This window comes from Nilaparvata lugens, chromosome 13 (genome assembly GCF_014356525.2).
Source record: "Nilaparvata lugens isolate BPH chromosome 13, ASM1435652v1, whole genome shotgun sequence".
Classification (NCBI taxonomy): Eukaryota; Metazoa; Arthropoda; class Insecta; order Hemiptera; family Delphacidae; genus Nilaparvata; species Nilaparvata lugens.
The window spans coordinates 29,888,090-29,909,979 of record NC_052516.1 but is presented as its reverse complement, the minus strand read 5'-3'; the positions used below and the strand labels follow the sequence as shown (position 1 = coordinate 29,909,979).

Here is a 21,890-nt window from a genome sequence, read left to right as displayed (position 1 = left end):
TTGGGATAGGAATAGCACAAGGTTACCTTATTTTTCCTCTCCCTATCATTGTGATAATGTACACATTGTATAAATGGATGAATAATAAATAAATAAGTGTACTAATATTCGTGGCAGGAGAGCTAATAATTTTTCTATAAGCAGCACAATCTTGGTTGTGGTCAGTGCATCTCAAATGTTTAATTCACTCACCTTCTACAGAGTACAATATTTCAATTTTTCTTATTTATCCTTTATTCAGAAACCTACACAAAATCTAGTCACAATAGAGTGATACAGTGACTGTGAGGTCCCATTAAAAAAATGTCGTTCCAAAATGATAATATATTCATAGTATAATAATATTTCTTATGAGTAGAATATCAGTAGAATATTAGTAGTACATATCTGAGATGACTTCCTGCTACGGCTTGAAATGACAAAGCACAAAGAAGTAATCAATTTTATTGACCAGCGAACTTGATTTGTATAATATGACAAAAATTCGAAAATGATTGGTTGAAGCGTTGCATAGTTATCTTCGAACTGACCAACGTCAAAACCTCGAGCCTGGTCTAAGAACTATAGTGAGCAGATGGAATTAAATAGAGAATGCATCTATTCAAATGCTAATTAATATATAATTATTATTTAACGAAATTCCCAAATAAATGCTGCAAATCACCCCGAAGACTTTACTACTGCAGACATTGACAACAGGGTTAACAGGTTTTCCATCTAGCTTTTAACCCTGTTGTCAATGTCTGCAGTAGCAGAAGTCTTCGGGGTGATTTGCAGCATTTATTTGGGATTTTCGTTAAATAGTAATTATAACTATAGTGAGGTTCACGTTATAATGGCAGTGTTTGATTAGCATTGGTTTTGCTATCCTTGTCAATCATTCAACAAAACGGATAGCGCCATCTCTTTATCGCTTTGCTCTGTCGCCAGTTCATTTTTAGCAATGTAGAAATTTAATTAATCAACAAAATATTTCATCTTAATTATGTAAATTCATTATGAAATCTTTGGAAAATAGAATTTCTTGCTCAACAAAATATAATTGACTTTTTTAAACGAGAATGAACAGTTAATATTACATCAATAAACTTGTATCGACTACCCTCTATAGAAGACATTGACAAGACAGAGGATCGGCAACGTTGTTCTCGTATCTTTCTTTCTGCCATTATAACGTGGACATCAAACCCTCTCAATACCAAAAGTTTTTTAACCAGATCACTCCCGTGTTATCGGATGGGCACGTTAAACTGTCGGTCCCGGCTGAAGTATGACAGTCGGCCCATTGACGGCTTAAATTATATATTCAGGCGGTGGGACCTTCCCGCGAGGGACTCCCCACCAACAAAAGCCATACGAATTTACTTTACGTGGACATCATTAGAGTACGCTCAATTTTATGCTATACTTTATCATTTGCATACAATTATTTTTTTGTGAGAAATAAATAAGTGACAGTACCGATTTGGAATAGTTGTTTTGTCAGGAAAAGATTGAAGAATAGGAAGAGAAAGATATTTTAGTTTTTTATGTGAATTCCTGGTCCATCAATGGCCGGTTCATCTATTAGCAACACGCAACTATGATCTACGAGTACCGTATACGGGTTTAGTGCATTTTAAGAGGAAGCAGCTTTTTTCCTATCATAGCTGGTACGCAAAAAATTTACTTTTTGGTAACTGTAGGAAAAGATTATATCAATTGTAAAATTGAAAAGGCGAACAAACTCAAACTGATATACAATAGTAGAATAAGTGATGAGAGATTTCTCCCATAGAGAATAAGTTATTCTATGGTAGAGTTTTTTAATTGTATGGAAATTACAGTACCGTAACCCCAAAACTTCATATCCGTTATAGAATTCAATTGCAAATAGAAATATCTAGTAGTGTTATACTTGATAGAAGGTCTATATCAGTATTTTTAAGCAATAAGTTCAGTTTTGTTTGATTAGATTTTTCTGTTCTGTAGTGTATGATCCTTGTTGAAAATATGATTTACTCCTACATGATGATCAGCGATTCGAAGTGTCATCAGTCAGAGTATAGTCAGTGGGATGTTCTGTTAAATTTAATTTGATTTGATATCATTTATTTTGATCATCACAAGATCGAATCAATGATTGGGAGACAATCAACAGGATTGAACCCAAAAATGTTTCATGATCTGATTATTACCTTTATCTGTTTATGATTATACATATTGTGTATTAAATTTGAAATTGGAATTTATTTATAACACTGACAATTCACAAACAAAATGAATGAACTATTCTTAAAACAAATCAGTACAAGAATTTTGGACAAAATAAGAAACTGAAAAATTATCTTCTAATTTGATTTATATAAATGAAAATAATTCAAAAACTAAAGAAAACATTATTTAACGTCAGAGTTATGATTAAGTTACTTCATTAGCTCTTTGCTGAGTAAAAGTTACCTACTCTAAAAATTAAACTTTTTGACCTTTGCAAGAGACAGAAACCTCGAAAAAATAATATTTATATATATGCATATGCACTCATAGGTCAATACGAATATTAAAAACATTCAAAGAGTCAATAACTTGTTTGGCCTATGTAGCCGGGAGACACTGCTGTGTCCGGCCTGCGAAATCTGAGCTTCAAATTGAGAGTTCAAAATCTACTCATAATGTAATGCACAATAACACTTTCATTTTAAGGTTGGGATATTTTTGTAATCATGCCTTTAAAATTTCTCCATGGCAAAAAAATTGAAAGATCAATAAACGAATGGCGAATGAATAAATTATAGATTGCCTTTATTAAGGGGGGATAGGACTACAGGTCCTCTACAGAGCTTAATGACTTAGTGAATTAATTGAAAAAATGAATTGATGAGACATCAATGAATCAACGATTGTATGAATAAATAAATCACCGAATGAATACACTTATAATTAATTATTATTTAACGAAAATCCCAAATAAATGCTGTAAATAAACACGAAGACCTCTGCTACTGCAGACATTGACAAGAGGGTTAACAGCTAGATGGGAATTCGATGAGAACTACTATCCAAAGCCAGCCCGGGAATCGAACCCGGTACCTCCCAATTGCCAATCAGGAATGCTTACCCTTACACCAAACTGACAATCTCTGGATAGCAGCGCTCATTTGTTATATGAAGCCACAGCGGCCAACCAACTGAATACATCTGAATACACTTATCATCAAATGGATGAAATAAGTGCGAATTGATTAATAATATCCTCACTTACCGGTAGTTTGGAGTCCTCACAAAATAAGCTGCGTTTGAATTGAGTTGAGTGGAGTTTATAACTTGATGCAGTCTCCAAATTATTATTAAAGACTACGATAAAATCCCAGAATATTGTATACTATTTGAATAAATTCTGAACTGGAGAAGCGTTCTGTATGCAAGTGAAACACAGTAGTCACTGGAGAGTGAGAAGAGAGAGAGACTGTTGTTAGTGACGTAATGATGAGTGCACAGTCCGGCAGACGGGACACTTCTGTGTGAGAGCTCAGCTGAGGTCCTTGCTGCTCAGGACACGTAACAGAGTGGTCGCTGTGGGTAGAGGAGGAGGAGGAGGAGGAGGAGAAGGAGGAGAAAACGGGTGCGAGAAAGAGAAAGAAATTGTCTCTTTGTATCTGATTCTTTGATTTTGTTTCTGATATACAGTGAAATATACTGATAATGGTGGAGGAAGAGATAGTGAGAGAGGATGCGAGGAGGAGGAGGAGGAAGAGGTGGTGGAGGAGGAGGTGGTGGAGAAGAAGTAGGATAGAAATATTTCAAAGGAGTGGTGAAGGAGGAAGAACAAGAGGAGGAAGAGGAAAAAAGGAGGAGACGAAAGAGAAAATTATGAAAAATGGGGATAATAGAGGAAGAAAGAAGGAGAAAGAGTAGGGTCTTAAGGAGGAGGATGTGTTGAAGGAGGTGGTGGTGGAGAAGTGGTAGAGGAGGATGATTAGGAAGAAGAGGAAGAGGAGGTGGAGGAGGAAGAACAAGAGGAGGAGAAGGGAAAGAAGAAGAAGAAAAGGATGAGGAAAGAAGAAGAATAGACGAAAAAGAAGGAGGAGAAGAGGGAAGAGTAGTGAAGAAGGGCGAGGTGGAGGAGTTGAGGAAAAGGGAGAGGAGAAGGAGAAAAAGTGGAGATGGAAAGGAAAAGAAGGAAGATTAGAAGGAAGAAGAGGAGGAGGAGGGGGAGAAGGTGAAGAAGATGGGAAAAGAAGAGAAAAAGTTGTAGAAAGAGGGAAAAAGTAAAGATGAGTTAAAAAATAAGAAAAAGATGTGTTGTTTTTTGTGTTGAATGCAAATTTGCAAGAGAAAATAATATTGCGTTGATTAGTTCAGTCACCAGTACTTCTTGATGCGAAAAAATGAGAACCTGCAGATTTTTTCGTGCAATGATTCTGGAGCATTGAACAACTCAAATACAAGAAGTTGACCTTCCAGCCCTGAAGCTTTTACAGGATGCACCACGGATTTCCAGTTCCTTCTCCAGTTTTCTGCGTTTTCGCCAAATTGAGCCTTCGGACGAGAAAAAATTCCAGATACACCTGATATCAATTTTCCTTGTATTTCAAAAAACATACAGCTTATAAATAGAAATATAAATGCAAGTACCCTTTCTTTTAATTTATTTAGTCACAACATGTTTCGAATGATAATGACATTATATAGCCGTAATATGTCTTGACTAAATAATTTTGAAAAGGGTACTCAGATTTATATACTTATTTATATTCAAACAGAAATTCTATATTTGGATTGTTTTTATGTGATAAATTACAATTTGAAGCAATTTTGGACATTTGTAATGGTGAAGATGATTTTGAAAAAAAAATTCTGTGAAAATTGAAAATTGAGTTTTAACCTCAAAATTGTTCCAGCAGATTTTCAACTTAAATGTGTGATGCTAGTTCGCCTCCATGGTGCACATTGGGTAACGCTAAATGGACTAGCAAATAATGGCGGACAAACAAACTTATTTTCTCCTGACCGAAAACTGCACAACATCTCAAAGAATTTGGAAATATACAGTGTATATCTAGGCATTTGAGACTCATCAGCTATATATTTGTTGTGTATCTGCCATACGCTAAATTAATAAACAAGAAAAAGGACAATTTTCAGCTTCATTATTCATTGCTCTCATATTGAGATTTTGTACAATGATAAACGTTTTTGAGATCATATTCTATCAGAATTACCCGTTGGATGCACGTTATTTCAGTTATGCACGTTATTTCAGTTATGCACGTTATTTCATAGTGGATGGGCGCGCATTAGGACAACTCAAAGAACAACATTTCAAACAATCATAACTTTTGAGTTTTGACACAATGATCGAATCTTCTCGTTCTACATACTTCCTATCTAATTGAATAGAAAGTCAAGTATAAAATTGTTACAAGGACTATTTATAAATCTACAGTTGTCCAATACTCCAGAATCATTGAAATATTATCATTCAAATAAATAATTTCAATTTATGAATTTAAATTGAACGAATTATTATTATTAGTTTTATTATTATTATTATGTTTATATGTTTGTATGTCCCGGATCTCTATAAACAGCTCTAACGATTCTCACGAAATTCAGAACCTAGTGGGTTTATAATATAAAAACTCGATTGCACTAGGTCTCATCCTGGGAAAACTCGTCGTCTGTTGATGATGGAGTGAACGAGTGCATGTGTGTGGGACTGAGACAAAATTATGACTCAGCTGTTGAACTTTTCTAATCATACAAGCAGGTACTTAGTGCCGGTTGCACAAAAGCCGGTTAATTTCCAATCCTGATTAATTCCAGTAGAAGGAACCAATCAGTGAAGCCATCTTTTTGAAATGGTCTTCTCTGATTTGGTTCACGTGAAATATTAATCAGGATTAAAATTTAACCGGCTTTTGTGCAACCGGGCCTTTGTAAGAGAATTTTTGCATTCCTCTGGTAATTAATCTCAATTCACTGTGATTAGATAGAATATTTCTGTATTAACTATGAATAAATATTATAATTTCTTCTTTCGTAATAAATTTTTTATGCTTCTGTACTCCAGGGCGGAGCTCTGTCCCCGATATTAGTGTGTAAATCAAGCCATTTTCATAATAAGGAAGGGGAAAAATGTAGTAAAATTGATTATGTACCAAAAATAGCATCTATACAATCCAATAGCATTTCTATTCAAACACTCCTGAAGACTTTTTATAAGTTGATGACAGAGTGCCGTGATAGAGATAGCCTTGCTTTATCTGCCGTTGTGGAGACGTTGGTGGATGAATATTGGATTTTTCTGTTTGTAATTTCTGTTTTTGTGGCAATCACGAATTATCTACTTTTTGGTGTGTCGAGAGTTGACTATTGGCCGATTGGTACTTTCTTTATTTGAAAAAAAACCTTGGTCACTCTCAATAATTCAGATTGTTCTCTAACAAAGCTGCTTGATTTTTTCTGCCACAATTGAGGTGACATTGATGAGATGACTTCTGACTATTTTCTATGAGCCACCTGAAGGCACGTGCATAAGTGTAGAAAACGCACTTGATAGAGATTCCCTGAAAATGATAACACAAGAAATTTCAGCGATAACACGTGAATCGCCTTAGTGAGAATGGAGTGCGACAACTTCTCACATTATCTACAAAAGTGTACGGACAAAAACGGATATCATTAATTCATATTTATTAGTATACATTTTATTATAAAATTCAGGTAAGAACAAGAGGCATTCGCCCAAAACTTCTTCAACCCTTTATTTTGGGAATACAGTCTAGAGTTTATGTAGGATCGAAGTCTTGATTTACAGAGACTGTTATTTTTCGTACTGTACGTAATAAATTTTATTGGAATTTTGTTCTACCCAACTATCAAAATGTGAACATTTTAAAGGTGGGCCTACAAACTAGAAGAAGAAAATTTGTTTTCCGTTCAAAAATGAGTGTGTAACTCCTTTTTTGTCATAGTAATTCAATTTCAGCTGTTCTACATGCATGAAATCAAGCCGGTAAATAGCTGATTGTAGCTATAAGCCCGCCGCAAAGTAGACCCACGCTAATCCACGAAAAGCAGCCCACGCCGTGGGATGTTTTGTAAACCATTGCTATAGAATTATTCATAATCAATCAGCTGACAAGTGGAGATTGTTCATTGCATGAATATTACACAGATGTCTAGGGAAGCCTAGCAATGGTTTACAAAACATCCCCGGCGTGGGTTGCTTCTCGTGGATTAGCGTGGGTCTAAACTTAATATGATTCTGATTACAGCATACCAAGGTACCTAGAATACAAGGTAGTGTTCATTAAAAGATGCACAGTAACAAACTTCAAACAAGCTGATCAGTGTGACCTCATTAATGCTCTAAAAAATCTTTTTTTCTATCTCTTCAATGTTAAATTTAGTAACCTATTATTTTTTCTCAAAAAGTGCATAACTTCCAAGTCCCATCGACATCTCTCATGATCCATACAATATTTATCTTCATAGTCCTAGAGTTTCAATATGTTTTGACGGATGGATATTTCACAATGTTCAAAAAATAAATCTGAGAGGTTTTTCCTGAATTTTTGAACTTAACACAAATAAATACTTCATGTTTTTTTTCTATGCAACCTCCCGCTTCCCTTCCCTTACCTTGACATTTGAAATTGGAATCAAATCAATTACGCAGCCCTCTATATAACAACAAAATGACACTGATTTATTCACTCAATCTCTCATCAACATAACTGGAACTACGTAAGAAATCAGTGTTTATCTTGTTTCTCACTGCATTTTGATTATACATTATCCCAGGGTTTTCAAGGAATGCTAGAAAAGTTTGAACTTGATTCGCAGGTCAAGTTGAAGACTTGAAGTATTGAAGTGTTTTTCTTATCAGTTTTTCATTGTATTCCCAAGATTGTTCAAATAAATTGGAACTGAGAAAGGTTAGATACAAATGTTTTGTGAGTTCTACACATAATTGTCAACTCAATTGGAAATGAAAAAATTCAATATTATTTTAAGAGAAAAATTATAATCAATGTTCACTTATTCTGCATAACTTTGCATCAACCATATTGGTAAATTTGAAATAATTACAAAAATGGTAATATTGAAGATATGCATGAAAGTGAAGCTCAATACAACCTCAAACACATTAAACAGAAAACGAAAACGAAGAAAATCAAGAAGTAGCAAGATATGATCGAAAACAAAAAGACTTGTTTGCAAAAGACGCAAAACAAGATTTAGAAAAGACTGAAGAGCAAAAAGAGGGTTCAAGTAGGCCAGTTTCACACGGCAGAGACCTCGCTCCTGGAATATCATATTACGGAAGATCATATTTCATATTTTGCAGCTCTCCTGTACTTTCACATGGGGATCTTACGAATAAGCCGACAGATCTAACAACTCCGCCGACGTTTGCTCAAAGTATATGATTCATCACTATTTCTCAAAGTCTAACTTCCTTAAAAATATAGATAGAAGATTTCTGATTTCGGATTTGGATTCAGCGACCCCAAATTCTTTAAAGCGTAAGTCCCATTTTCAAAAATACCCGAAAACGAGGGAGTTATAGCTGTTTTTAATATAGCTTTCCATTATCATATGATTATATAGTACGTACTAAGATAATTATACTCCTGCCTCACAAAGGGACAGGCAAAGGTTTTAAGAAGTTTTTGAACACCTGAGAAGTTTATACATAAACATTTTTAATTTTCAAAAGTTCTAGTTTTCCAAAAAATATTGAACTATGAAAAGATGAATCCAAATATGAAATCATAAATCATCTCCACTCATCACCCAATAAAATAGGAGGAAAAGGAATGTTGTACAGTAAAATTCACTGAATTTCAATTGTTATTCAACATCCAATTTATCAGGTTCAAATCGTTGAATATCACTTTAAATTCCCAGCAATGATTGACTATTTCTTTTTACAATCAGAAAAATCTATTATGAACATACAGTATAAACATTGTGCTGATCTGAATCGATCTATGGTAATAATAGGAATTGAAAGAATAGAAAATGTCATGGCATTCCAGGTAGTGATGTCTGTGTATTAGAACTGCTGAGTTGATAATGCATACTGAAAAAAAGTCATGAATAGCTCAGACCAGCCTGGCCTGTGATGAACCTGTATAAACAATTCATGGAATTCTTAGAATTCATAGGAACGGTAAAAAAATCAATTTTACGAAAATCGATGTACATGTAACTGGATTTAGAAGATCAATACGATAATGTTCTCTATCACAATTTAATCATAGAAATGTTTAAGTGAAAAAGTTGGGCGCAAACCTTCTGCCATGAGGAGACAAATAAATTTATGAAAAGCTTGATAGCTTGAATAGTGATCTGATATTTGTTACACGTTTTTATTCTAAGACATAATATGTCTTAGACTAATTTTTAATGTTTCTTCAATCGGCAGGAAACTTGGTTTTTCAAAGTTATCTTACTCCCTTATTTTGGGGTATTTTCAGAAATCAAGATAAATAACCTACCAAATTTCCTACACGAATACAGTGTAAGTTGTAATATAATAGCTAAAGTACTTACGTACTGTATAGTACAGTACCTGTTCGTTTTTACCGTATTATATGATAATAGAAAGCTTTATTAAAAGCAGCCATAACTTCCTTGTTTTCGGATATTTTCGAAAACGGGACTTAAGCTTTAAAGAATTTGGGGTCGCTGAATCCAAATCCGAAATCAGAAATCTTCTATCTATATTTTCAAGGAAGTTAGACTTTGAGAAAAAAGTGATGAGTCATACTTTTCGCAAACGGCGGCGTAGTTGTTAGATCTTGCCTCTGCTTGCCTCGAGGGGAAAAGACGTGACAAAACGAGGTTCCTGGATAGGAGTCACCATGTGAAAGACACGATTTGACTCAATGTACTTCGACAAAAAAACGAGAACACTGTTCAGTGTTCAAGTTGCACGTCTCCTATCGTGTGAAAGAGGCCGTAGGCTATTCCTAAGTAAAGAAGTCGAGAACAGAATAAGAAAAGAACTGGAAGAGTAGGACAGGGCATAATAAATAGCATCTGGTCAATAACGAGATCAACAAAAAAGGGAATCAGCAGCTGAGTCTGAGGAATGAAAATGGATTGGAAACCGTCTTGCAACTGCAAGACAGCAGAGCATGTTACAGAATTTCACAAAAACTTGTTTGAAATAGCAAATTTTAATGGAAGCTGGGTAGTGGCCAGTACCGAATTATTGAGAGGACTTAATTTATTTATTCACTTATACAATAAGTAGATTATCAAAATGATACGGAGAGGAAAAATAAGGTAACCTTGTGCTATTCCTCTCCCAAATTTATATAGCACATAGTCCGAAATAGATTAAGTCTTGTAGTTCTTCAATTCACAAAATTTTCAGTCCTCAAGTATTTTCACAAAGTAGATTTTTAAATTTTGATACTTTTAAACTAAAAATAGAAGAAATATTTCACATTATTATAACTAAAATAGGGAATATTCACATATTAAAAATATAATTTTGAAGAATTACCGAAAAACAAACTTAATTCTGACTTATATTGGAAAATAGAATAATGAATGACATAGTAAGTCTAGAGAATGAGAAAATCTCAGGGTACGATAATGTTATTATTCTATAATGAACAAATTTATAATGTTGATAGAATAGAATCGCTGCCTTTATTTTGATCTAAGAGGGGGAGTGCGGGTGCAGCCGGCCCTCACACTATAATATTGAGAGTAAAGGAGTTGATAAAAGCATTGAAACTAATAGTCTAATGGAATTTAATTTTAGTGAAGTAGTAAACAGTCAAAGATTTAATCACTCTAAGGGCCGTTTGCACAGTCAAAGCTTAAACTGAATTTAATCAGCTGGCGGCTTAGACTAAAAATGAAACACATTATAACAAACGAGACTTTATACGGATTTGATCCAGTTTAAAAAAATAAATTTAGTTTAAACTGTCATTGTGCAAACGGCTTTAATGATTGAGAATTTAGAAAAATAATTATTTTCAATAGATGCTCAGTTGGTTTATGAGAAGTTATAGACCAATCACACTTTCCTCAGTTATGTATTCCCTAAAAAACGTTTACAACCTACAGTTCGATACTTCAATAACGGAGTAGAAACAGAAGTGTCCCTTTTTCTGTGATTCAAGACATTCATGGGAGTGACCTGGTTGAGAACATCTGGTGATAACTGTGTTTGAACCCGAGCCCACTACATGCGTAAACAAAGCCAGAGTGCAAGACAGGTGGTTGATACTAAGGCCCGCCGCAAAGTACACCCACGAAAATCCAGGAAAAGCAATCCACGCTGTGGGATGTTTTGTAAACCATTGCTATAGAATTATTCATAATCAATCAGCTGACAAGTGGATTATTCATTGCATTGATTACACATACTGTATGTCTGGAGAAGCTTAGCAATGGTTTACAAAACATCCCACGGCGTGGGTTGCTTTTCCTGGATTTTCGTGGGTGGACTTTGCGGCGGGCCTAATGTCAGCACAGGTAGGGCTCCGACACCAATAAAACACTAGCTGATATAGATCAGCTGAAATCAACAAATTTCTATTTGTGTAGGAACCCTACCTGTGCTGACATCACCAGAATGCACTATGGCGCTTTGTTTATGGAGGCAGTGGCCCAACTCTCCAACTACCCAATAGTATGGAATTAGTGCCATATGCACCATTGAAGATGAACCACGATTACTTGAAGATTTGTGCTTCATTCTGGGTTTAAACTGAGATTGTGCATAAATATGGACCTAGTCCCTGCACCAATCACAGTTTAAACGCAGATTGACCAGCTGTTCTAAACAACTCGGATCTCAATATCTTCATGTGAACCTGAATTAAAACGGAGATGGATAAGGGCCCAAAGGTATCGTACGCTTTCGTTCATGTGATCGTGGCCCAAGGGTATTATATACTTAGAGTAATATACAGCGTGATTAAAAAAGAATACCACAACTTTGAAAATCTGTATTTAATCAAGGAAACATAATAGAAACTTGGGTTATAAATCAAAATGAAGAGTATTAAAATAAGTTTTTCCCCACTAGAAAATAAGTTCACAAATGTTCAATGTGACCCCCTCCAGACACTCGAGTGATATCAATACTGGGTATCAATACGATACTCGAACTCGTTGCACACCCTCAGTAGCATACCGGGCGTAACAGTTTGTATAGCTGCTGTTGTTTCTTGTTTGAGCTCCTCAATGTTAGCTGGTAGAGGAGGTCGATACACTTTATCTTTAACGTACCCCCACAGAAAAAAATCGGAGGGGGTGAGCTCAGGGCGTCTTGGAGGCCAGTGATGAAGTGCTCTGTCTCGAGCTGCTTAGCAGCCGATCCATTGCCTCGGATAGTTTTCATTCAAATAGGCACGGACAGATGAGTGTCAATGGGACTAAATAAGGAACTAAGAAATCTTCAGAGTTTCCTCTTATCGATGACTAATAGTGCTTTACTCTCTGTTTATTCTTTGCAGAGTTATACATTTTCAAAGTTGTGGTATTCTTTTTGAATCACGGTGTACTAGTATATAGGGGGTATATACAAGGGCTGTATAAAAACACTCAACTCACTTGGACTACTTTTTAACAAATTAATAAAAAAATATAAAAATCTTGAAGTACCCTTTATTTTTTTTAAACTTGGGTCGAAACTAGTTGTTGAACTATTTTAACGTTTTTAAAAAATAAAGGGTACTTCAAGATTTTTATACTGTTTTTATTAAGGGCTGTATTCTATCCTTGATGGTGACCGACGACTTAGAAAGAATACCTTTCGCCTTAAGAGAGAGTTCACCCATTGTCAGAATTTGAATAATATGAACACTCCCATATTGTGTCATATAGTTTTAATATTGATATCATTAATAACAATTTACTCTTCTCGTATTCTTTCTCGATCGTAATCACTTAAACGAAAGCGTAGCCTACCTTTATGGAGGAATAGGAGATACATTTAATGAAATTCTACTTTTTAAATTGATCTTCAAATAATATATTTCTCAACAAGTAACAGAGTCAAACACAATTATTTCAAACAGTATGAATGATTCAGAATAAACAGTAAATGAAAAAGAAGGATAATCAATGCAATCCAAGAAATAAATAATCTTATGTAGGTAGTGTAAAAATAATTTTGATCAATACGTTCCATAGAAAAACCTTTAGAAATAAAATAGTATTGAGGAATATTGTTAATTGACATTATATGAGTATCAGAGTTAAAATTCACGAATTTGCAGATTCAATGATAGATTTTTATTGAGCTGAAACATTTTTATTATCAGTCGACAGTGTATTTTGTGGAATATGGACAGTTATAAAACAAAAATGGGGCACTTTTCTTAACAATAGAAGTAATGAATATTAACAATATTAGTATGAAGGTTTTCTCAGTGAGAAAATCCAGTTCATTCCATGAAGTAACATGGTTTTTTTTAGCATTACCTTGCATAAAAAGTCAAAGTCAGTAGATCAATAATAAATATGAGTAAACTAAAATAATAATTGTTCTCACATTAATCAAAATCGACTGCATAAATCGGCATTAAGGGGAAGAATTGACAGTAGATACATCGTAATTTTTAGTGTAACAGGTTATCTACCTCAAATAAATTAATAATACTTTATAATTTTAGAATGTTCATCGACATTACTGTAGTAAAGATTTGGGTATTCTGGAGGAAATTAGACATTCTCAGATGTCCTTTCTTGTTTCTTCTGTAATCTATCACAAGAGAGATTTTTTTTTGAAAATATGTAAAATGTTCGAATCCAATCTTCAACTAATCCCAATACAAATAATGTAATTTATTCAGATTATAATACTGTACAGGCTACATAATTCATTACACTTTGAAGTTACAATAAACAGGCAATCAATTTTAGAAAATATAAATGATTTCGTCGCAGATTCCAAAACATTTTGCATTATCAACTCAGTTATAAAGATAGTGCTTATAACTAGTTTCATAATATATTTTTATATTTATTTATTCATTTATTAATAGTAAAATAGACGAAGGCATCTAGGTTCTAAAAGACATAGTATAGTAATTTCTTTTGTCATGAATACTGTAACAGTAATAATTTATCATAAGATACTTTATAATTTTCATTTCTTTCAACAAATCGATAATATTATTTACGGTGCTTTAAAAACTTATAAACAATATAACTTCTGATTCAACTATTATAGTTTTGAAGGTCTCAACAATACTTTACTATTATTTCATTTATTATTATTAGTATTATTATTTTCAATGGAATAGTAGATCATAACGATTTTGTCATTAATATATTCTTTGCTGTATATCATGGAAGTATAATAATATATAATATTTCCTTTGCTATCTCATCATTATTATTTTATAGAGGTTTTTTCAATCACTATTATTTTCATTATCATTTATTTTTATAAAGTATTTGGCCGAATATCTCTGCTATTATTATAACTACAACTAACTAGTTATAATTTTACAAGAAAGAATATTATATAAACTCTCAATCTGATGTAACACAACCATAAACTCTAAAACGCAATAAATTTGCAAATTTTATATTATTTGTAGTTTCATTTGCGGACATTATTAGAATTTAGATACTTATATATTGCTGTAATTGTAATAACAATTCTCTTTACAACAACATTGACTCACTGTATTCTTATTTTCATATTTAAGAATAGTGTGGTTAATCACATAACTTTTTCCAATTTTTCTGGGTTTCTGAAAATGGGAGGAATTGAAATATTAGAAAACAAAAAGTAGTCGAGTTTGACAGTTCAACTCAACTATGACATCACTAACAACTACTTTGGTGTTTAATCCTTTTGTAGCGATTTGAATACTATAATATATTGTATTCTACAACATAAATGAACAATATTCAAATAAAAATCACTGCTGAAAAGTTTCATTATTATACATTAGCGACAGTTGAAGGAGATATATTTCGTTATTTAATAAGAAGAATTTTTTATTGATTCATATACTCTCCAAACTTCTTTCCTGGAGGAAATTTGTTACCTACATTTTTCATCACACGTTCAGGAAAATGATTGGTTCTATAAAGGTGGAATATCCAAAGTATTTTTGCTGGGTCACTTAGGAAAAATAATGAATAAATTTTCGAATCAAATTTGTAATGAATACATAGCCTAATCATTAGGGATCAGTAACGTTCATAAAACGTAATTATTTATTATATATTCGACTGAGTCATTGTCAATATTGTAGAAACGTTCCATAATTGAATAAAACACTCATATGTTGTCAAATTCTGTGTAGAATTAAATTAAATTAAATTCTGTGTAGAATTAAATTAAATTCTGTGTAGAATTGAATTGAATTCTGTGTAGAATTGAATTAAATTCTCTGTCGAATAAAACTGTATAGAATTTGACAACACATGTGTTTTTTTATTCAATTATTTATTATTTTAAATGAGATGAAAACTATTTGCTGATTCAACATAAGAATTGGATGCGTCCATAGTTTCATAGTAAATGGGACAATTCAGCAGTTTCCAATCGCCTCTCCTATGAAATTACAGTACTTACTAATTCGTGACTTGAAGAATCAAAATATATACCCAGTTCTCAAATGATTTGGACTTGACTCATATGGACTTAACTATCTAATGTCAGGAGAGGTTCAGTCCATAAAGAATTTCAATATCTCGCCAATAATATGTATTAATATATCTTTTCAATTATATCAATATAATTTGACTGTTAAGACTTAACAGTAAGATAACTGTTAACAGTAAACAGACTAATTGAATATGACTTCTATGTGTGTGAAATTTGTTTCATAATTCTTGTAATTATGGATTCGATTCCTTCATGAAACTGAGATGAAAGAGTAACACTCAATGAGTATCGATTAACGTTTTCTTACTTTTGTTGATTTAATGTATATTAGTTACAGTCTGTGATTATAATAATATTCCAGTTATTATGATTCAAAATATTTCTTTGGGATACCGAGAACATAACATAATATTCTAGGAATGATAAATCTATCAATCTATTATGCACTGCATATATAGTTCAAAACAAGATAATACGAGTAATTTTTGTGAATAGGACTGAGTAACTTGAATGTAATCGGAACAAATATAAGGGTATGATTCTTCAAAACAATAGTTCTGTGGTGATAAGATATTTCATAAAGTATAAGTATTTACCTCAGTTTCATCGATAGTAGGTAGTAAGTTGTTTAATATTCTATATCCGTTATTATACAAAAAAATTATAATCACTAGTGGACTTTTGTTTTCTACATTAGAGCACAAGCTAACACTATAATAAAACACAGCGAGAGTTTATTTTTATTTAGAAGGTACAGGTAACTTTCAAAGGCCTAAGTTCATAGTAAATTAACTATAGTATTTTCATAATATTTAGTAGTGATAGTTAATATTATTAGTCGCCATTATTCGATAGGACTGAATAATTCATTAGCTAATTTAACGTTAGTTCTGTATAAAAATGCGTACAAATTTTTACAAATCTTTGGCTCATCTTAAGTACGATAACAATAACAATTTTTGGCCTACAGTCTGAAGCGTCTGGATTATTTTTGCTAGTAATTTCGTTGTATTCAGCAATACTTTTCAACATACAAAGGAATATTTTCTCATGAACAAGTTATCTTTCCTTTATTAACAATGTATTTGATGTTTTTTCTATTTGAGCACAGAAATAAGTTGAAGACGATACATAAAACAAGAACTCACGCCTAAATAGCAATATTATAGTTCATAATATTGATTGTGACAATATGCTGATGGATTGAAGGGGGATGGATAATGAAATAGTTGATTATTTATTCAAGAGCAGGATGTAAAAATCTCTTATTGTATTCATCATCATATCTTTTTCTGGGCATAAAAAAAACTTTACTTTCTGAAACATTAGTCTATCTAACATTAAAATTATCATGAAACTATAGAAAAATCTAGAAATTCATGTGGAGAATAATGCAGTGGTAAATGTGGTGATACTGATTTTAAATATAGGTATAATACTTTATAGTTATCTACAAAATGAAGTTAAAATTTAATGTCAAATTAAAAATATACATAATTGAACTTTCAATGCAGGCTTTATAATAATTTTACGTAATAACTATATGACTTCAATGATGAGTTCTCTACAAGCCTGATGCTACTGGAGAATTCAAGCTATCATAAACCAATAAAATAGAATGATTAATATTATTGATAGCAATGTATGCATGGCACAGGTATGATAAAATTGAAATTTGGAATTGATTCATTTGAACAAAATAGACTATCAATGAAGTAGGCCACGGATTAAAATTGTAAAGATATCATGTTGAGTTATTACTTGATTATCACTTTTATGGGGATCATTATTCAAATTTCCCAACATACATTATTTTAGATTCTCACTCACATGTGAACCTGATTCTTTTATATAAGCTGAAAAATATTGCTAAAGACGTCTGAAAAAGTGTTTAAAAGCACCTTGAGCCGCTGACCATATTTGCACAGTCAGCAATAAAACAGTGTGGTAGCCAATTGATAGGCCTTCAGCTACTATTAAGTAGATGTTTTCGATGATGTCACATCTTTCCTGTCAAGCGTTGCCATGGAGACGGGATGCCGCCTCAAAGTCGCGTGGTCGGCACGTGATAACGAATCATCGCGACGCGCCAACATCGCATCTTCACGCGCGATGCGATTCGAAGTTGCTTCGTCGTTGCTACGCGACGTGACCAACGGACGTCGGTCTTTTGTCCTGTCGCAAGTCGCGTGCGACTGTGACTTTCCGCCGCATGCGACATCAGCGGCACACTTATTGGGTTCACAGCACTCACTACTGCGCACTTTATGCACTCGGCGACGTTCCTTCTTGGCAGGCAACGGAGGAGGTTTATCAGTTACATTGCGGTCACCCATCCTGTCCAGACTCCTACCTTGTTGCTCAACTGCCACTCTCCGCTTCTCCGCCGCCGATGTGCCCGCATCATCCATACTCCGCTGAGCAGACTCCAGACTCTTCCTGGCAGGCTTCTTGGGGATGTAGGACACAATTTTGGGTACATTTGAAGGTGGAGGAGGAGGTTCATCGGTTGCAGCTGCATTCACCTCTTTGCAACGCTCTTTCAGTTCGTTGAGCACCAGATTCAGCGCCATTTTCTGATCTACTGCAGCTTTGGGCACTGAAGGAATCTTCGGTTGAGCAACAACTTTGGCTGAGCTTTGAGTGAACAGCTTTGGAGCGATGGGTGGTTTTTGATGGCTGACATCTTTGGGTGAACTCTTTATTGTTGCAGTTGGAGGTTTCTGTTGAATGGAACCAATATTCTTTGGTGAACTTTTTATTGTTGTCACAGAACTGGATGTACCAACATCTTTAGCAGATGCCACATCTTCTGAAGGTATGATGATCTGTATCATATGCTCAGTTGAGTTGACAGATGAGTTTGCCCAGCTGGATTGCTTTGACAATTTTGCTTCATTTTGATCAGGGGTAAGGTCAAAACTGTGTTTGAGATGTTCAGGTCGGTCACCTGTGTGTTTTTGAGCATTACTGTAGCCATCTACATCTACATGATCAGGCCTCTCATCAAGTTTCTGATCATTGTTTGTCCATCTCTGATGATCAATGCTAGGACGTTTGGCAGCACTGGGATGATCTGGGTTCACTCCTGTTAACTGATCTGAATTGACCCCTGGTTTCTGATCAGTGTTTGTTGTTTGTGACCCTTCATTGTTGTCACAAACAATGACACGAGGGTTGAGTTCGACAAAGGACGACGACCAGGATGTAGGGTGTCGGTCGCCCAGCGACAGGGAGAGTCCGGCCGGTTCGTGCCGCTGGGACAGCTTGCTCTTGAAGGACGGCGACTTGATGTCGATGTAGCTGAAGCGGGACGCATCCGGCAGGAGGCCGGCTGGCGTCAGGATGTTGTCCGGTATGGAGCGGACGGTCGGCATGGTGAGGTAGTTGGGACTCTTGGGCGGGGCCAAGGTGATGTCGCCGCCACTGCCGGTTATGTCCATAGAGGGCGCACGGCGTGAGTCGGACAGGTAGCTGGCGCGGCGACTGTTGATGTCTGGTGGACTGAGATTTGTGTCGCGACTGAGTCGCCGGCCGATCGCTTGTGAACTGTGGCAGTCTAGCAGTCGGCCCATGCTGATGTCACTGCTCATGCGTCGCAGGTTGCCTGACGACTTGGACCGGAACACGTCGCGACTCAGTCGACGGGCTAGATCCAGTCTGCAACAAAATCAAGTTTTCACTTTGGGGTTTTCACTTAAATTCACAAATAATCTATACTATATAATGCTCAAATGCATATAGCTCAGATCTATAGGCTTTATTGTGAACGCTTGAGTCTGAAACAAAAACTTATCCAATTCAAATATGATATCTATTACAATTTTATTTGATTGAAAAATTGAATTATTTTTTAATAAAATAGAACTGTTACAATTTTTTCAGGGTCTCATCTCTATCCACAACCGATCAACACTGAACCACAATACTAAACTTGAATGCGGATAGCTTAGATTTTTGATCTGTTGTGCTATATAGCTCGTCTGCAACAAATTCTTATTGAGCTCACCACATCAATTCACAGATATGATAATCAATACCGGTAGGCCCTAACATAGTTAGGTGTGGTTCGATATTTATCAACTCTGTAATTGTTATCAAAGTGTCATAATACATCTACTGTAAATCTAATGCACAAATAAAATAATCAATACTTTGATTGGAGGAAATATCATGATAGGAAAAGCATCCAGATCATTATCCAGTAATCATTATGAAAGAAAAAAACGATGGTATTTTAGTAGATAAGTAAATGTAAATACCAACACCTTTATTCGAAGATAAGTTATTAGAAGGCTTGTGCAAAATAATGAAAGTCAGTGAAAACTTGATATAAGGTCAATTTTGATGTGGCTTTTGTTAAAACAAAGTTGAGCGTTTCAAGATAAGCACTTTATTTTTTTTTTGTTTTCTCCACTAATTTGAAAACATATCCAACGAATGTTTTCTTTTATTTCAATATTGAAATAATGGGCTCTCCCAGAAAAGCTAATGCTTGAGCTTTGGAAGAGAGTTCAAAAATGTTAAAGGTAATTAGGATGGATGTCTAAGACAATTTAATTAGTACCAGAAGAAACAATATGCAATATAAACACTAGAATATAAATGTATGTACAATATAACAATGTAAGCACTAGAACAAAAAGTCAATTAATCTTCTGAAATCTCAAGTCCGAAGTAAACTTTCCTACATACCCACTCTCTTTATTGTAGATTAATAATTACATGAATCATCTCTTTTTCTTTTGAGTTTTTAAATTATTATGAATTCATTCTAGTTTTTCTGCTCTCTTAGTACTTCTTCTTTTCGGATTGAAATTTTATTTTTTTTCTAGTTTTTCATACATTCCATATGTTTCTTTTTTCTTTATTATATTTTTTCTATTTTCGACTGAATCTCAAGCCACTAATATTATAGCCGACTGATTACTCGTTGCCATCGCTCAAACTACTTAGTTTTGCTGGTAACGCCAATGATAATATTATAATCGATTTTTAAATGGAAAATATTTTAATTTAAGTTTTTGTAATGTATTGTATATGAAAATTTTTATATTTTTCACATTTGTAAAGTTTGTTTAATGATTTTGGCAATAAATATTTCTTTCTTTTTTTCTTTCTTATTTCATAAATTAAACACTTAGTAATTCTATTTAGAATGAATTTTTCAGGTAGACAATTTATTATTCTATGGCAATAGAAGGACAATTGGTGTTTGCAAGATGTAAGTCTAGTGAATATGTTATTATAGGTATTGAAAGCATTTGAAAGTATCAGATATGGTGTATTACGAGTAGTGAATTTGTCTTTGTTTTTATTAATGTACTGAATTGCGTTAGTTACGTTTGTTTGTCTGAATGTTGGTAAATCAATTTCTTTAAATAGTAGTCTACTAGGGTACATTCTCGGTCTTCCCAGAGCTGCTCTGATAATATGTTTCTGTAGAACAAAAAGTTTATTGAAGTGAGTATCCTGAGCTGCCCCCATGCCTCAATGCTATATTGAAATAAAGAGTGTGCATAAGCAAAATAAATGTTTCTAATAATACTTGGATGTTTAATTTTATTGATTTTGTAGAAAATATAAGTCAGATATTTTAATTTTGAGCGAAGGTGAAGTATATGTGCATCCCATTTCAAGTTTTGATCTATAATTATACTTAAGTATTTAATTTTTTCAACTTTTTCTATAACTTCGCAAGAGCAGTCCACAGAGACTTCATTATGGTTGTGCATTTTCAGCTGTAATCTATTGGCAGGTTGTCCGCTATTATTTGGTGAGAATGCAATAAATTTTGTTTTGTCTACATTTAATGTGAGAATGTGAGTTTGTAACCAGTAGTTCGTGATTGACAGCCCTCTATTTGCATTATCATAAGCTTCGTTCCATGATTCACCTGTGAAAATTAATGCTGTATCATCTGCAAATGATACTATATTGCAATTTGGTATATTTAGCTTATATAAATCATTCACATAAATCAAGAATAATAGAGGTGAAAGTACCGTTCCTTGTGGAAGTCCAAATTCAGAGGTGTGTCTACTGTCAGTTTTTTTGTTAAGGGTGAGGATCTGCTTCCTGTACGCGAGGTATGAAGCAAAAAAAAGGTTTTTTGCTGCACCTCTAAAACCACAATTTTCTAATTTATTTAACAATATTATGTGTGGTATGGTATCGAATAAGTGAGATCCAAAAACACTGATATTGTTTTTTATTATCATTGAAATTACTGCTTATAATTCCGGTTAAGTGAAGAATTGCATTTATTGTTGATTTTTCCGCCTGGAATCCATAC

The 21,890-nt window shown here is 33.9% G+C and overlaps 2 protein-coding genes across 3 annotated transcripts in view; both read right to left on the bottom strand.

The window, feature by feature from the left end:
• Window positions 1-3,506, bottom strand: part of LOC111062417 (cytochrome P450 4C1) — a 39,561-nt gene extending 36,055 nt beyond the window's left edge. For both annotated transcript variants that reach the window (XM_039440280.1, XM_039440281.1), the window contains exon 1: window positions 3,242-3,506. The gene's annotated coding sequence lies outside the window, so the exon portion shown is untranslated. The remainder of the gene's footprint in view (window positions 1-3,241) is intronic.
• Window positions 3,507-12,987: 9,481 nt separating this feature from the next.
• LOC111056085 overlaps window positions 12,988-21,890 on the bottom strand; it is a 203,689-nt gene continuing 194,786 nt past the window's right edge. Inside the window, exon 16 of the mRNA XM_039440417.1 lies at window positions 12,988-19,255. Coding sequence (XP_039296351.1) covers window positions 17,572-19,255 — 1,684 coding nt within the window. The 3' untranslated portion in view covers window positions 12,988-17,571. The remainder of the gene's footprint in view (window positions 19,256-21,890) is intronic.